An 18,880-nucleotide genomic window follows, 5' to 3' on the forward strand; every position below is an offset into this window, starting at 1 on the left:
CTATTGAGTTAATGCACTGAGGTCAGGACTGCCGAGCACGTGAGACTAACTACCGATTGAACAATACTTTATGGGCATATGCTTGAAAAATGGTCCTTCCCACTATCCTGTGCTAGCTCAGTATACAGAAGATTGTAGGAGGGACTAGGGGATGGAAGAAGACTAGCCAGAGACACATTTTGGCAGTAGATGAGAGGTAAGGCGGTTGCAGAGATTCTGCTTCCATCCTGTTCAATCCTGCCTCTAAAGATCAAGAATAAAGACTAAGGACTTTTGCTTATCCTGACTCCAGATGATTCTAAGGTATCCAGGGTGCGAGCGCGGTGGTCACAAGTGGATATTCCAAAATATGTACATCACTCAGTTGTATGGTGCTACTTTCAAACTAATTGCCACTCTTTTCAAAATATAAAAACTGCAATGCTATTTTCCCATTACATTGGTACAATTTGTTGCCAATTGTTGAAGTATCCCTATATGCTAATACTTTGCAAACAGTATACTAAAAATGATAGAAAGAAATTTAGGGCAGTAAAATAATAAAAACTTTTAGTCTACTGAACTTGGCTTCATTTTTCTTTCTTACCTTGATCACCAAGTACCAGGGCACCAGCTTCTAAGGCAAAGTCTCCAGATGTACTATCTTTTGAAAGTGTTACAGTCAGACCAGATGAAGTAGTTGTATTTCCACAAACATAAACACCACGTGGAGCAACATTACACACTGCCTAAAGAAAATAAGGTAAAGCCACTAAAAGAAAACAAAAAAATGAACATACCTCTATATATATAGTGCCATCTTTGAATTCTCAAATCTTCCTTCATTATTAATTCCTAACTTTTCTTGATTCTACCTTTATATTCTTATAAATATCAATTCCTCTTTATTCCTACTAGTCCCACCATAGTTTTGGTTCCTTATTATCTCTATTCAAACCTATTACCATTCTCCTAATCTTTAGTCTTCCCTCTAATAATTCATTATTCTAGTTGTAGAATATTCACAAAGCAAAGCTTTGACTGTGTCTCAACTCAGGAACTTTAAATGCTGCCAAAATTGCCTACTGAGAAAAGTCTGAATTCCTCCTAATATTAAAAACAATCTATATATGAAGATTTAATCATAATATGGCTTTTCAGCTCAATTACTTGTACTTTCCCCCCCAAATACATTAATGTTACCTATTCTTTGAGCATATATTAATTGTTCTATCTGGAATACTTTTCTCATCTGTTCAATTCATACATATTCTTCAAGGCCCAGTTCAAATGACAACTTTATCATCAAGTTTTCTCTAACCTCCATCTCAGGAGGTAATCTTCGCATCTTCGGATTCCTGTATTTTGATAGATCCCTACTTCAGGACCACTTTCAATGCCAGACTATCCTCTGAGACCAAAGATCTCTTCCATCTCCTTCCTGCCTTTTAGGGTCTTCTCCAGAAAAGAAAGTCATGCCTACCTCCTGACCAGGATCCTACACCTCCACCTTCAATTATCTTCAGTGAAGGCATCCAGGAGACAAAGATACAACATTATTGCCTGTCAGAAGGCTCAACTTATCATCTGATCTACTAACTTCAACAATCTTACCCCAATCACTTGGACTCAATGCTGAATTGTTGGCATGGTCTCATATTCTCATAATGTCCTTGTTCCAGTAATTTTGAACTCCAGGCTGCCAGTATACAAAGCTTAACTTTCTATCTCTTCTACCTTAACGTTATACCCCTTCTTCCCCATCCCAGATCTGCCTATTCCTTTCCTGTACCCTCTGGAATGTGTCCTACTCCATAAATTACAAACTTTTACCTTAAATCTTTTTTTTCTTTTCACTCTTTCTGTCTTCTGGCCCTCACAGAGATTTGGCCAATTCCTGACGAAACCATTTCTATTGATATCTTTTCTAGTACTGGCTATAATTTCTCTTGTACTATACTCCCATTCCTCACTAATCCTGGTGGAGTAGACATAATATTCCTTTTCCCCCACTAACACTTTCAGATTCCCTCTATCACTGTCACTAAGTGCCCTCTCTTCTATTAAGACTCAAACAATACAAATTTATCACTCAATCTAAACCTGATAGTTGTTATTTATCAACCTCCAGGACGTTCTCCTTTTTTCCTCAATACCTGTCTCTCAGTGTTATTCTTCTTATCATCTCTGTCCTCATATGAAAGCATTTAAACATACACACACCAACAGGTCCTCAAATACTCTAACTTCTCAGTGTTCAGTTTCTCAATTCTACCTCACCTACCCACAGAGGTTAAATATTTGATCTCATCAAATGTTCCACTTCCTTATTGTCCAAGCCAGGGGTCCTCAAACTTTTAAATAGGGTGCCAGTTCACTGTCCCTCAGACTGTTGGAGGGCCAGACTATAGTAAAAACAAAAACTTTGTTTTGTGGGGCCTTTAAATAAAGAAACTTCATAGTCCTGGGTGAGGGGTATAATTGTCCTCAGCTGCCGCATCTGGCCCACGGCCGTAGTTTGAGGACCCCTGGTCCAAGCCATAAATTCCTTCATCAGATCATAATTTTATATCTTTCCACCTTTCTCTATGCCTTATGACCTCTAACCCTTTTCTTTATTTTTCAAACATGACCTTCAGTCTATCCCCTCCTCAGCTCTTTCTTAAGCCACTACTCACTGGCTTACATTCTCCTCTACTCTGGCTACATTCTCTTCCCTTTTCTACCTTGACTGGTTAGTAAATCAAATCAATTTAACTCTACATCATATTCTACCTTCACAACTCTGTTGTCCTATTGATGATAATATCTTACCAAACATGAACCCTGAATTATTCTTACCATCTGCTTTCTTCTTATCTATTCATATGTTGCTGAATGGAACTAGATGTAATCATAGAACTGTATTGACTAGATTTATTACACATTTATGTTATTTAATTTGAACTGGGCCTTCACTACAGGACACAAAATTTGTTCTTTCCAAATTAATCTGCTATATCACCATAATGACTATTCTAATCCTTATCTTTCTCAAGCCTTCCATACACTCCTTTCCTCATTTTCTCAGATAGGACCTTACCTCTATGATTTCACTGAAAAAAATTAAGACTGTTTTCAAGCCTCCCATACACTCCTTTCCTCATTTTCTCAGATAGGACCCTCACCTCTATGATTTCACTGAAAAAAATTAAGACTGTTTTCAAGCCTCCCATACACTCCTTTCCTCATCTTCTCAGATAGGACCTTACCTCTATGATTTCACTGAAAAAACTAAGACTGTTTTCCATGAGTTCCCTGATCTCAAATTATTCAGTTATTTTCTCTCACTATCTACTTCCTCACTGCAATCTTGAATGAATCTCTTTTCATCTTATACTCATTTCACTATACCATCCCTGTTATCTATCACCATTATCTCTTTCCTTTGTGGTTGTGTTCCATGAGAAAGCTGTGTACAATTAGTGCCTTTATTTCCTATATAAAGTGTAGTTTCTGTCCTCATTAGTTCAGTGGTGCAATAGGCCTGAAGGCAAGGAGACAAGTAAAATCTAGTTTCAGACATATACTAGATATGTGAGCAAGTCATTTAAACCTCTGTCCCAGTTTCTTCATCTATGAAATGGTGATAAAAATATAGCACCTACCTCCCAAGGATGTTGTGAGGGGCAAATGACATCTGTAAAGTGCTAAGCACAGTGCCTGGCCCAGTAAACAATCAATACTTACTTATCTATCTTCACAATGTTTCTATTATATATATCTTCTCTATTTATATAGCTACAATCCTAGTTGAGGCCTCTGTTACCTTTTGCACTGCAATAGACCTCCAACTAGTCTCCTTGACTTAAGTTTTTTCTTAATCCAATCCATGCTCAATTCAATGGCCAAAGAGATTTTTCTAAAAAACAGGTCTGACCCAGCTCCATAAGCTCCTGTGAATTCCTTTTATATCCAGAGTCAAATATAAAATCCTCTGTTTGATATTTAAATCTTTATATGGCTCTAACCTGCCCTCCCAGTGTTTTTATACATTAATCTCTTCTACACACACTATATTTTAGCTGCATTAGTCTACTACAATTTCTTAAACATGACACGATCTCGTAATCATCTTTACTCTGACTGTACTCATGCTTAAAATGCTTTACCTCCACCTCTTGATTTTCTTGGTTTCATTTAAAACTCAAGTCAAGTATCTAAGATTGCAGAAGGCCTTTGTGGTCTCCTACTCACCTGATAGCACTTTTTTAATCACATATTAACTTTCATCTATCCTATATATTTCTTGTAGGTGTTTGATTATCTCTTGAATCCTCTATTAGAACACATTTCATAAGGAAGACTGATTTTACTCTCATTTGCCTCTTCAATGATTGGTACAATACTTGACATTCAGTACTTAATAAATGATTTTTGATCGACAAATTTGCACCTTTTATTGGCTTTCACATCCTATATTATAATACAATTATTTGTTTTTTGTTACTTGTTTTATCAGACTGTAAAACATAGCAACAGAAGGGACTATGTCTAATTTATCTTGGTATTCACAAGCATGCTTTGCAAACAATAGATACTTAAGAACTAAACAAATTAATATTTAAATTCAAATAGCAAAAATGGTAGTTGACTTGCCCAGAGTCACACAGTGAGGAAGTATTAATTGTCTGAGGCTGGATTTGAACTCATATTCTCCTGACTTCAGGGCTGGTACTCTATCCACTGTGCCATCTAGTTGCCCCAGGTCAAATAATTTTTTTAAAATTACAGTTACAGTGATTTAAAATGAAACTAAATATTTTAAACAAAAGAGTATGCAGTACATAAAACGGTCTAGAAGCCCAAAGTTTGAAAAAAAGAAGTTCAGAGTTTAAATCTACTTGGCTGTTTTTAAGTAAGGATTCTAATAAAACCTGAAAATATGAGCAATTCCACTGTTATTGTTCAGGATTGCTAACTGAATCATTACTATGTATAGATAGTCACAGAATGAACGATTTTTGAAAACAAATGTGGAAGAATAAAAATTTTATAAATTATAAACAAAAAAAGAAAAAAAATTCATGCAATGAGTAATTTGTAAAATATATTTGTAAAAATGATATGAGTAGCTTATAAAAGGTATCAAACTTTTGGTCAAAGTATGATGGTAAACTAGTGGCTAACACTTTAGGTTTCAAAAGCAATATGATCCTGTGGACAGAGTGCTGAACTTTGAGTAAGAAAGACATGGTTTGAATACTACCTCACACAATTGGTAGTTATATAATTCTAGATAACTCATTTGCCTATCTAAGGCTCAGTATAGTTATTTTTAAAGTGGAGATAATACTAGTGCCTACTTTACAAAGTTTATGTGAGGATAAAATGAGATAAAATATATAAAACATTTTACAAATTTTAAAGCTCTATTGTGTACTGCCAGCTGTGTTGTAATTATTCTTCTTAAGGAACACAATCAGAAATATGCCAAAAAATGCAATATAGTGGAATGAACGAAAAAGGAAAAGTAAAAATGTGTGTTTACAATGTGTTGAGTTTTTATTACACAATGTGTGGAATATGTAATACAAAATATAAAGAAAATATAAAACTCTGGGCTTCTTATTATGACTAATTATGGAGCAAATAAATCAAAATTTTGATATTATAATTCTCTGAATACTCAGTAACTCCTCAACTTTTATACTTACAAACAATTACATAAAAGGCCAGTTGGTGATGCTATTGTACTTCTGTAATTTTTAGTTTGGTCTCATCATTAGTAAACTAATTTCACATAATAAAAGCAAGGCAATGGGCAGGAGATCAAAGATGGGAATTTTAAATTGAGGAATGTGGATGACAAGACATCTACTTATTTGAGCTATAGTAAATTATAGGTAGGTGATTGCCATTTGAAAGGAGAACCAACAAAAGAATTATTTCCCTGACTCACACAAATCTCCTTAAATTATGTATCAAATCATGTCCATGGAAATATGCTTATTATGTACAGATTAAGCTTGATAAAACAAGTGTATTATATATCCATACCCAAAACATCAAAAGTGCCTAGGTACTAGGCCTAGGGTTGCAAATGCAAAAGTAGGGACAGTCCTGCCTATCCCCTGGGAGACTGAATTCTCCAGCTTCATAATGCATTCACAGCTATAAATAAACATAAAACTAACAAAAGGATAATACCTGAAAGAATGAGCAAAGGCCTCTTGAAGCAATTGGCACTTAAGGTAACCATTCAATCCCTAATTAAGGTTTCTATTAGATCTGTAAGTATAACGTGATAACCTACCTGTAGCATTTGACTCTTTCCCAATCCTGGATCTCCAACCACTAAGACATGTGGGTCTCCTCGAATTGGAATTCTGTTTTTGTCATCCACATATTTTTGACATCCTCCAAAGAGTGCTAATGCCAAACCAGCTTTAACAAGCTAGAGCATTAAAAAAAAAATTAGTCAGAAATAAGGCAAAGAATTAATAATTGGTTCTTAGCTCCTATTTCCTTCTGACATTGTATTTCTGAAATTATAACAAGAGCTCATTTCGTGTGCTATCTCCCTAATTTTCCTGAAGTTGATTACTATCAAGACTATCCTGTAAATTTATAACATTAATTTATGAAGGTAATGATTCAAATGAATACAAACAGGAGGAAAAAAAATCAATTGATAAAAATTTATTAAGAATTTATCATGTGACTAATGCTAAGTGAAATGAACAGAACCAGGATATCATTATACATGGCAATAACAAGATTATATGATGATCAATTCTGATGGACATGGTTCTCTTCAACAATGAGATGATTCAAACCAATTGTTCAATGATGAAGAGAGCCATCTACACCCAGAGAGAAGACAGTGAGAACTGAATGTGGTTCACAACATAGTATTCTCACTATTTTTATTGTTGTTTGCTTGCATTTTATTTTACTTCTTTTTCTTTTTTTTTTTTTTTACTGGTTTGATTTGATTTTTCTTGTGTAGCACTATAATTGTATAAATATGTATGCATACATTGGATTTAATGCATATTTCTACCATGTTTTTTAAAAAAAATTATCATGTGCCAAGCACCATGTTAAGTGCTGGGGATACAAAAAAGAGGCAAAAGAGACTGCCCTCAGGAGCTTATAATCTAATGAGGGAAACAACACACAAATATATACAAAGCAAGTTATTATACAGGCTAAATAAGAAATAATCAAAATTAATAATTCATATTAATTAAGATCAATTATTTTTATTTGTCTATTTTATAACTATTTCAAAATTCTTCAGACATCATATTTACTACCTGAAGACAGTAGATTTTCACTTAAAATAAAAATAAAATTAAACAATGTATAATACTTACTTCATGACCAAAAATTACAGGGCAAAGTGAGCTGAAAAACAAAAAGAACTAGCTTTGAAATACTGTCAAAATTCATTATTTTTTTAAAAAAAAACTATTAGGTATTAAGGAATTTTCTTTTGCTATTAAAAAAAAAATTCACCCCCCCAAAAAAAAATTCCAAAAAATTTTTACTACATTTAAGTTTTCAAAATTTTTCCTTGTTGACTTGTGCTAATCTTTAAAAAAAGGAATATTTTTTCTGCATACACTTAAGACACTGAATAAGTACTTTAATTATCTTAAGTGAATTATACCCACTACTAAGTCTTTTCCAGAAATAGATTTTAAATTGGCTTTTGATTGTAGAGCATACACATTGTATTAAATGATCAAGTAGATATATATAACAATATAGTGAAGATAGTAGATGACAACATATTTGAACTTTAGATGGATTATATAAACAAAACTATGGATGGATATGCAGCAGTGAACATGCAACCATTAGGAAAAGAAGATAAGCAATATGGCATAAAAGATAGAATGCTAAATTTGGGAGTTAGGAAATCCAATGCTGGAACACTACCTCAGAGACTTACTAGCTGTACAACTTTGAGCAAATTATTTAACCTCTACCCCCTTCAGTTTCTTCTACAAAATGAAGATAAGAATAGCACCTTCCACCCCAGGATTGTTAATATAGTTTTGCAAAACTTATAATGCTATCAGCTATTATCACAATCACAATAAAAATAGAGACTGTCAACTGTATCAATTTTTACTAAATTTTATTATATATACTCTGACCCCTTTCCCCCTCCTTTTTTGGAAACATGTAACCATTTATTGCCTCCTATATTCCAAAATTACTGATGATCCATGGCTCATGTTTAAGTTTCAAAGAATCTCAATAGGAAGGAATAGAATTGAAACAAAGTAACAGGGAAAAAGTCACACAACTGTCATATTCACATAAAAAAAAAACCAGTCACATAGTATAAAAATAAAACTATGTTAAACATTCTGATCTCTTATTTATTTTCTTCATATTATCATGGCAGAATGGGAAAGAAAGAAAACTGGATTTGGAATCAGAGAACCTGCTGCAAATTCCATCTGTTACTATCTGTTACAACCTTGGGGAAATCTTATAAATCTGTTATCTAATCTGGAAAATAAAAGATTAAAACAATCTTTATGGTTTTTTCAAGTTCTGAATCTATGATCCTATAGTCTTAGGCAATTAATTTTACTTCTCTAATGCTAATTTTTTTATCTTTAAAAGGACAATAATATTCTCCATAAATTGTGGAAATTAATTGATATGGCTACAAAAATACTCTGTAAACATAAAATATTAAATAAATATGAACTATCATTAAATAAAATCAAATGAACAAAAAAGAAATATCCATCATTAGATAAACATGACCATCTATGAAGAGCAGTAGAAATATTGCTAAATGTTTATTTATGTGGAGGGTATTTGGAAGAAATAGAGAACTGAATTTGAATCTTCCAGTTCCCATGATAATAGTATCCTGGTGAATATAATAACTATAGTTCAGAGGTCAATTTCTGCTTTTGTGAGTTTTTGTGGTTTTCTTATTCGGGGAGGCATCCTCGAATTGAAAAGCTATGAGGCAAAAGTATAACAAAGTAGTGGATTTAGAGTCACGGAGACTTGAGTTCAAAACCTGCCTCTGACATTTACTTGCTGGTGGAGTTTGGTAGTCATTTAACCTCTTTAAGAGGGACAGTTTTCATACGAGGTGTACTATCAGTGTATAGTGAAGATTTATGAATAATGGTGAATTTGTTAATTAATATTTAAAATTCAGTGTAAAAAGGTCTTAAGGCTCCAAAGCACAAAATCAAAGTGAACAATAAGGCGGAAGAAAAGTACTTTACTTAGAAAAGTATCTATATTCCTAAAATGACAATTCTTTGTATCTTCAACTGACTTCTCAGAATGTAAGGTACAAGTAATAATAGCTGAAGGTTATCTTATACTTTGAATGCTCTATATACATTTTTTCATATGATCTTCACAACAAATCTGTGGAGTAGGCACTAGTATTATTATTCCTGCTTTACAGATGGGGAAACAGAAGAGTTGAATAACTTGCCCATGTCATATCAGCTATGGTCAGAAATGGGATTGGAACCTAGGTCTGTGTTAGCTTCAAGTGTAGGGTTTTCTTTCAAAAGATAGCAAACATGTAAATGACATTGCAAGGCCGGATAATAATGAAGCACAATCACTAGTTCAATAAGAGCTGTGTATTACATTATATGAGCTTCAAACATTTAACTTAAGCATTAAAATAACTACTTATCCATACTTGACAATAAGCTTAAAAAGGTTTTCTTCAGATTGAATTTCTTGGACAGCATAAAGATCTTTCAGTGAAAACTCCATAGATGTTCCATAATTTACTCCATTTTCAGAAATTTTTGTTTTTTGTCCTTTGCTATTGCTGACAGAATTTGCTTCAATGTATAAAAGGAACATGCACTTGTCATTCTTATTTCGAGAACCTAAAAAATTAAAACAAAAACTTTATTCAAATTAAAATCAAGACATGGTAAACTATAAAAGAAACTTCAAATAAAAGTAAATGTTACACCTTCATAATAAACATTATATCTAAAGTCTAGAATATGACAATTAAATTTGGAAATATCCCAAACTCTAACAAAAAGATGGAAGATGAATAGCTACTCATTAGCTCTTCATTTAAAAAAAAGAAAGAAAAGAAAAGAAAAAGAAAAAAAACAAAATTTATAGTATACCTTCTTCGGTATTTGACACTTTAACAATTCCTGTAATGGTGACTATGTCTCCTGGAACACAGCTATCTACAAGGTCCTGAACAAGTTCACATTCTATTGTTCGAGGAATCCGACCTGCTTCTCTCTGGTCATCTGACATCAACTCTTGAATTCTACAAAGACAGTAAAGTACAAGTTCATAGAAAACACTGATTTTATTTTTTCTTTTACATGTTATAAATTTGCTCATCAAATATTAAAGTATACCTTAACATGGAGGTAAATTAAACATTGTATATAATAGTAAAAATAACATAATTCCTTACCACTTTTTCCATTTAAATTGTGAGGTCAAAGCTTATTTTAGCAAATTCTATTACTTTGGAATTATAGGCATGATATAAGAACTACACATAAGTGTTTCCTCTACTATTGCAAATGTAATCTTTAAAATGGTTTTTCAATGTCCTAGAAAACCAGTTTCTTTAGGTATTGTAGCAGATAGATAGGTAGAGAGGGGTATGTGTGTGTGTGGGGGGGGCGGGGTGTATGTATATGTGCAGAGAATAGTTCATCACAAACAATCAACATTTTATTAAATGACTATTATTTGTTAGATTCTATACAAAGACAGTCTGGCTCAGTGACTCACTATTTCAGGAGGAATTAGCATATTCCATCCTCTTCACTGTCAATTTCTAGGTTCTTCTATTATTGACATTACTCTGGTCCTCTGAAATCCACTCAATCCATAACTACCACTTAATGAAAATTCTGGTACTTGTTGGCTACCAACTTGTAGGCAATCCCTTTCTTTTCTCTAAGAACTTAGTGCCTGGCTCACAATCCTCCACTTCTTACTTCCTGCCCTTTATTCTAAGAAGTCCCAATAAATACAATGACACTCTCAGTTTCCCAACTAACCTCTCACTCCTCAGTCACACCAAAAAAAGGCCATACCTTTGTTCTTATCCACGTCTTCCTTGACTTCTGTGCAACTTTTGACATTTCAATTATCTACTTCTCCTTAATACCAATCTATGTTTTCCTGACATTATTCTTTCTTAATCCTCCTCTCATTTATCTGATGATTCCTTCTCAATCTACTGGATTTTTATCCAGGTCAGATCCATTAACTGTGGGTCTGTTCTTCCCTTCTCTACACAATTTCACTTGAATTCATGAACTTCCACAGACTTTCAAATCCACATTGTTTCTGTTCTACTCTCTCTACTTCCCTAATGAGAAAGCAAAAAAACAACAACAACAAAAAAAAAAAAAAAAAAAAAACTGTAACAAAGAAGATAGTTAAAACAAAAATTCTTGTGTTCATCCTATGCTCTTTAACAGGCATATTTCAGCTAGTCTTCTGGAATGATGGTCAATGTGAGTTCCTAAGTGTTTCAAAAGTTTTTTCAAAAGTGTGTCAAAGTTTTTTGTTTTTGCTGAAGATTTTTCCCCTCATCTACCTGATTCTCTTACTTTGGCTACACTGGCTTTGTTTTTTGAAAGATTTTTAAATTTTTTATATACTCAAAACTATTTTACCTCCCTCCTATGATATATTCTCTCTCTCTCATTTGGTTATAAACTTTTTTCTCTATCCACAGAGCTGACAGGTAATTTCTTCCTTAGTTTTCTAATTTATGATGTTATTTTTTATATTTAAAGTCATGTACCCATTTGGAGCTTATGTTGGTATACAGTATGAAATATTGGTCTAGTCCTAGTTTCTATCAGATTTTTTCAAATTTTAACAACAGTGTAGAAGGCCGCAATTCTGAAAAGTTATATTTAAGACTCAGTATGATTGACGAGATAATGATTATCTAAGCACATACTTAGTGTAGTATTTAATGTGATGTAATGATGTAATATTCTACAGCTGGCACTCGCTCAGTGTGGTGTACTGATGTAATCATACTGAAGTATTTAAGAACTGGGACAACTGGGAATGCTCTTTCAGCTCTCAGCCATAGACACAAGAGAAGATGCCAGGCTCCAGACTCCATCTTTGACCAGCCATGTGGTAGCTCTCCTGCCTCCTTCACTCCTCCCCACTAAGACCAAAGACTCAGGGTAATGCCAACGTCCTCCAGAGAGCTAATTAGGACTTTACAAACAGTTTTTGTTGAATAGTGAATTCCTGTCTAAATAACTGGAATCTTTGCACTTTTGCTATGGTGTTTATTTGTTTCTATATAAATTATAGCTAATCTACTTCAGGAAGTAACCTATTTTTTTACCCACCATCAAAATGATATTGGGAAGTATTTTATATGGTAGTTTGAGATCTGGTATTAGTAGGCCTTGTTTTTTGCCACTTTTTGCATAAATTCCCTAGATATTACTGATTTTTTTATTTTTCCAAGTGAATTCCATTTTTTTTCCTCCACTCTACAAAATTGCTTTTTGGTAGTTAGATTGGTATAACACTATACAAATAAATTAACTTAAGCAACATTGTCATTTTTGTTATATTCACTTACAATTCCCATGAGAAATTAATATTTTTCTAATTATTAAAAATTGCCTTTATTTCCATAAAGAATGTTTTATAATTATGTCCATATAGTTCTTGTGAATGTCTTGGCAGGTATATTCCTAAATATTTTATACTTTCTATAGTAAATTTTTAACAGAATTTTTTTCTCTTTATGTTAGATTATGTTGGTAAGATATAAAAATGCTAATTTATATGGCTTAATTTTATATTCTGCAACTTTGCTAAAGTTAATTGTTTCAATACATTTTTAAAAATGACCCTCTAGGATTCTCTAAGCTATCATACTATCTGGAAAATGTGATAATTTTGTTTCCTCTTCACCTATGTTTATTCCTTTGATATTTTTTTTATTGTCTTATTGCAATATTTGGTACCATATTGAATAGCAGTGATAATAATGGATGTCCTTACTTTATCCCTGATTTGCTGGAAAGGCTTCTAGTTTATTGCCTTTGTAGATAATGCTGGCTAAAGATTTTAAATAGATAATACTAATCACATTAAAGACTTGTTTATTTCTATGTCTTGTGGTATTTTTTTTTCCTTAACAAGAATGAATTTTGTATTTTGTCAAAACATTTCTGTATCTACTGATATCATCATATGATTTTTGTTGTACTTGCTATTAAATAACTAATTACTTTCATTCCTGGTTTAAATTCAATCTTGTCATAATGTATAATCTTTTTGATATGATGATATATCTTTTCTAATATTTTATTTAAAACTTTTACATCAATTTTCATTAGGAACTTAAACCCTAATGGTTTTTCTTTTTTGCTTTTACTTTCTTTGGTTTGGGTATCAAGGATATATTTGGGCAATTTACATGTTTGTAAATATACATTTCATTTAGATTGTCAATTTTTATTAGCATATAATTGGATTGATTAGTTACTAATAATTTCATTTCTTCATTGGTGTGAATTTACCTTAAATATATTTGATACTAGTTATTATGCAGAGTTCCTTTGTAATACTTCCCCCATGGCCTAGCAATTTCAATGAATAACTACAATAAGTTACAATAAATCTTTTAGCAAACCCTGCATCACATAAAACGCATGCATTACATTTACTGATCAGTGTTTTTAATCACTATTGGACTAATTATAACAAATTTTATTCTATAATATGATAATAATAACACATGTATATATCACTTTAAGCTTCCAAGAAACTGATACCCTATTTTTGTTGTTACTTACTTAATAGTCTGCCAATCTACAGTAACTGTGAGAGGACAGCTTCGGATGGCAGTGAATGTTTTCCCATGGCATACAGGCACAGGACACTGGAATAGAATATAGTCAAAGTCATATTTTACTAGACTTAAAATGAGATCCTTAGAAAAATATGAATGAAAATTCTTTATTTAACTTTTTTGATTAATAATTTGGTGCCTAGTTATAGTTTGATACAGCAATGGCAAATCTAAAAACAGGTTTGCCATTGCCTATTTTATAAAATCTAAATACTACACAGGTGTCAAGCCCTTCATAATCTGTCTTCATTCTGCTTAGCCATTTTCCCTAATTTTAATCTCACAATCTTATTAAGCTTCTACTAGATGAAGAGTGCTCTGAAAGAGACATAAAACATAATCAAAGTACTTACCAAAATATTAGATAGGTCACCTTATTGTTTCCTCTCACACAATACATTCATTCCTACCTTTAACACTGCCTTTTTGATCTGGAATACACTTCTTACCTTTGTCTCCAACTATTTATATATTTTACCAATCATCAAGCCCGACTTGTCCTGTTTTAAATCCCACTTTTTTTCTTTTATATCAATAAAATAGAAAATGAAATAGGTCAATGAATTGGGTATGCAATTAAAATTTAAAAAAGAAGAAATTAAAAATCTCCAATTAAATACCAAATTAGAAATTCTGAAAATCAGTGGTGATATTAATAAAACTGAATATTAAGAAAATTATCTAATTAGTAAATAAAACTAGGACCTGAACTTATGAAAAAAAATTATTCTGCTATTTTGCCCAATTATATTCAATAAATTTAACAATTTAAGTAAAATGGAAGAATACTTACAAAAACATTAATTGCCCAGATAAACATAAGAGAAAATAGAATATCTAAACAAACATTTTAGAAAAAAGAAACTGAAGAGGCCATAAATGAGCTTCCTAAGGGAAAAAAAGCATCAGGATACCAGAGAGATTTACAAAAGAATTCTATCAAACATTTAAAAGACTAACTAGTTGCAATATTTAACTATTTGGAATAATAGGAGAAAAAAAAAAAGAATTCTACCAAACTCCTTTTACAAAATAAATATAGTGCAGATACTTAAACCAGGTAGTTATCAAACTGTATATACCCTTTGATCCAGTAGTGTTTCTACTGGGCTAATACCCCAAAGAGATACTAAAGAAGGGAAAGGGACCTGTATGTGCCAAAATGTTTGTGGCAGCCCTGTTTGTAGTGGCTAGAAGGTGGAAAATGAATGGATGCCCATCAACTGGAGAATGGTTGAGTAAATTGTGGGATATGAACGTTATGGAATATTATTGTTCTGTAAGGAATGACCAGTAGGATGAATACAGAGAGGACTGGCGAGACTTACATGAACTGATGCTAAGTGAAATGAGCAGAACCAGGAGATCATTATATACCTCAACAATGATACTGTTTGAGGATGTATTCTGATGGAAGTGGATCTCTTCGATAAAGAGAGCTAATTCAGTTTCAATTGATCAAAGATGGGCAGAAGCAGCTACACCCAAAGAAAGAACACTGGGAGATGAATATAAACTGCTTACATTTTTGTTTTTCTTCCCGGATTATTTATACCTTCTGAATTCAATTCTCTCTGTGCAACAAGAAAACTGTTCGGTTCTGCACACGTATATTATATCCAGGATATACTGTTAACCTATTCAACATGTAAAGGATTGCTTGCCATCTGGGGGAGGGGGTGGAGGGAGGGAGGGGAAAAATTGGAACAGAAGTGAATGCAAGGGATAATGTTGTAAAAAATTACCCTGGCATGAGTTCTATCAATAAAAAGTTATTAAAAAAAAAATACTTAAACCAGGAAAAGTAAAAACAGACCAAAAAAGTATGGTCCAATTTCAATAATGACTATTGAAGCAAAAATTCCAAATAAAATATTAACTAGGAGACTACAACAATATATTAAAAAGATTATACATTTATACATTATGATCAAGTGGGATTTATACCAGGATTGCACAAATGGTTCAATATAAGTAAAATGATAAATATAATTGATTATATCAATAATACAAGTAAAAAAAATCATATAATTACATCAATAAATGCAGAAAAAGTTTCTGAAAAAATATAACATTTGTTCCTGTTTTAAAAACACTTGAAATCATAGGTATAAATGGATTTTTCTTTAAAATGATAAGAAGTATCTAAGTAAAACCATTAGTAGAGACAGCTCTACTAATAGTGGATAGAACATCAGCCCTGAATTCAGGAAGATCTGAGTTCAAATTTGGACCCAGACACTTTATACTTACTAACTGTGTGATCCTGAGCAAGCCACTTAACCCCAATTGCCTCAGCCAAAAAAAAAAAAAAAACCTCAACTATTGGTGAACATTATCTATAATGGGGATAGGGTAGAAGCCTTTCCAATAGGATTGGGAATGAAATAAGGATGCTCATTATCAACAATATAATTCAACACTGTATTAGAAATGCTAGCAAAAGCAGTAACAAAAGGAAATCGAAGGAATTAGAATAGGCAAAGAAGTAGCTCTTTCAACATTGTACACAGCAACAAGATTATACAATGATCAACTGTAATAAACTTGGTTTTTTTCAACAATAAGGTGATAATAGACTTGTAATGGAAAGAGCCATCTGCATCCAGAGAGCAAACTATGGAAACTAAATGTGGATCACAACATAGTATTTTTACCTTTGTGTTGTTTGTCTGCTTTTTTTCTTTCTCATCTCTCCCCTCCCCCTTTGATCTGATTTTTCTTGCATAACATGATAAAAGTGGAAATATGTTTAGAAGAACTACACGTGTTTAACCTACATCAGATTACTTGAGCCTTAGAGGAGAGGGTGGTGGGGAAGGAGAGAGAAAATTGGGAACACAAGGTTTTGCAAAGGTGGATGTTGAAAACCATCTTTGCATTGTATGTATTTTTTTTTTAATTAAAAAATTCTTTCTGCAAACAATACCAAGCATACCTATGATGCTATATTTGGAAAATTCTAGAGATTCAACTGAAAAACAGTTGAAACAATTAATTTTAGTAAAGTAACAGGACATAAAATAAACCCACAAATTATCAGCATTTTTATCACAAAAAAGTCCTTCAAGAATATATATCAAGTGATAGTTCATTTAAAAGAACCATAGACAATAAAAAATATGTGTCAAATTTATAAGAATATGAGTCATTCTCCAATTGTTAAATAGTTAAAGGATATAAATGGGCAGTATCTTTGCCAAGAAATCCCCAAATGGCTTCATGAAAAATCAGACACAACTGAAACAAGTGAATGACAACAACAACAAAAAAGGGATTCTGAGAAATGGAGTGTGAGGTGGAGCATATGAGAAATTCACTATAATAATGGTTCCATTCAGTACTGTTTATTCCCTAAGGGTTAAAAAAAATTCTTTGACAATGAAGACTTGAAATTACCTTTGTGGGAAGACTATATTTTCCATCTGGAAAAGAAAAACTTTGTATTTCTCCACAAGTAGCACACAAAAAAGCCATCTTGGTACAAAGAGGTTTTATATTACTGACTCGAACAACTGTTCCTCGTAAAGCAATATATTTTCCATAGCAATTGGCTCGGACATTTTTCAATTGAGTTAGGGAGTCATAGTTGTATACCCTAAAATAATGGAAACATATATGTGAGATTCATAAAGAAATTATCAAATTATCTATGAAATTACAGAGTGAAAACATCATTAAAGATATAAGGACTTCCCCCCCCATCCCTTCCTTCTTCCTAAGTTCTTTGAGAAAAGAATTTTTTTTACAAGTAGGACTACATGAAAACAAATGATTAATCTAAAATGTCCTCTGTAATGACACACAATTTAATAACTTCCACTGCTTCTTTTAAAAAAATACTGAAAATTTCACTTATAAATTCTAGGCAAAGCTTATATGCCACATCTACTTCCTTTTAATGAAAATGGCTCTGTGTTTAAGTAACAACAACCTGTGTGAAATACAACCAAAAATATGATCATAAGGAGACTTAGCAACTTAATAATACACCATAGTCATCACTAACAAATCTAAACACTAGCAATGTCATAAGTATTCAGTGATTAAATTGACATTGATTGAAAAATGACAATTTTCACATTTTCCTCGAAAGACTTAGAATTGGTTCACATCAACAAAATAGAGAACTATATGAATATCCTTTCCATGTTAGATTCTTTTAAATAATACTTTCTTAAACAGTTTTCAATGTCATTATTCTAACAAATTTTAAAACAAAATTAATTCTTTACCTTGCAATGATATGTGGCACATTTACAATTGTTTCTCCTTCACTTGATAATCCCTCTTGGGCCTGTAATTCAGCTGCATGTCTTTCAAGATCTTTTGTTAATATCTAGATAGGTAAAATACAGAGACTTCTTTACATATTATTTTATACATGTTTCCAGAAACATTTTAGCTTATAAGGATCCTAATATTCCTTGGTTAGTACTATTATCTATGTGTTTACTCTGCAATATCCTATGCTTTTGCCATGACGAGGAATTGGCATTTGCCTGACTCATTGTCTCAAGGCTGGGTTTTCAAACTCTCTATGTAGAATCTCTGGTTCCAATATAATCTGGCTACTATGTCTCCCAGGCTAAAGTAAGGCCCAAGGAGGCCTTATATCAGTGTTTCTTGGTGTAGTTCTACTAAAGAATGCTCTAGAATCTAAAAAAAATTTCAGAAAGGCAATGAAGAATGTAGTATAATGTTAAATGGTTGAAAGACCTGGGTTCAAGACCTAGCTGACACATAGTAGTTGTGAAATCTTAGGCAAATTATATAATCTCTATTTTTCCCAGTTATATGTAAAACATTTTTTTTTTACATTTGTTTTTAAAATGTTGAATTCCAAATTCTCTCTGTCCTTCCTTTCCACTGAGAAGGCACATGTGAAGTTATTCAGAACATTTCTATTAAAGTTAAGCTGTGAAAGAATATATTCTGCTCTTACCACCCCCCCCAAAAAAAAAAACCCTCAAGAAAATTACATTAAAAAAAAAAAAGTATGCTTCAATCTGT

At 32.4% G+C, this 18,880-nt stretch overlaps 1 protein-coding gene across 1 annotated transcript in view; it reads right to left on the reverse strand.

The window, feature by feature from the left end:
- The window catches only part of MCM8 (minichromosome maintenance 8 homologous recombination repair factor), a 49,697-nt gene that overhangs the window by 22,268 nt on the left and 8,549 nt on the right, over positions 1-18,880 (reverse strand). The window contains exons 6-13 of the mRNA XM_051975954.1: positions 18,103-18,206; positions 17,267-17,465; positions 13,812-13,897; positions 10,119-10,270; positions 9,668-9,863; positions 7,341-7,371; positions 6,275-6,415; positions 587-728 (exon numbers count right to left, since the gene is read on the reverse strand). Coding sequence (XP_051831914.1) covers positions 587-728; positions 6,275-6,415; positions 7,341-7,371; positions 9,668-9,863; positions 10,119-10,270; positions 13,812-13,897; positions 17,267-17,465; positions 18,103-18,206 — 1,051 coding nt within the window. The remainder of the gene's footprint in view (positions 1-586; positions 729-6,274; positions 6,416-7,340; positions 7,372-9,667; positions 9,864-10,118; positions 10,271-13,811; positions 13,898-17,266; positions 17,466-18,102; positions 18,207-18,880) is intronic.

Source organism: Antechinus flavipes, chromosome 2 (genome assembly GCF_016432865.1).
Source record: "Antechinus flavipes isolate AdamAnt ecotype Samford, QLD, Australia chromosome 2, AdamAnt_v2, whole genome shotgun sequence".
NCBI lineage: Eukaryota > Metazoa > Chordata > Mammalia > Dasyuromorphia > Dasyuridae > Antechinus > Antechinus flavipes.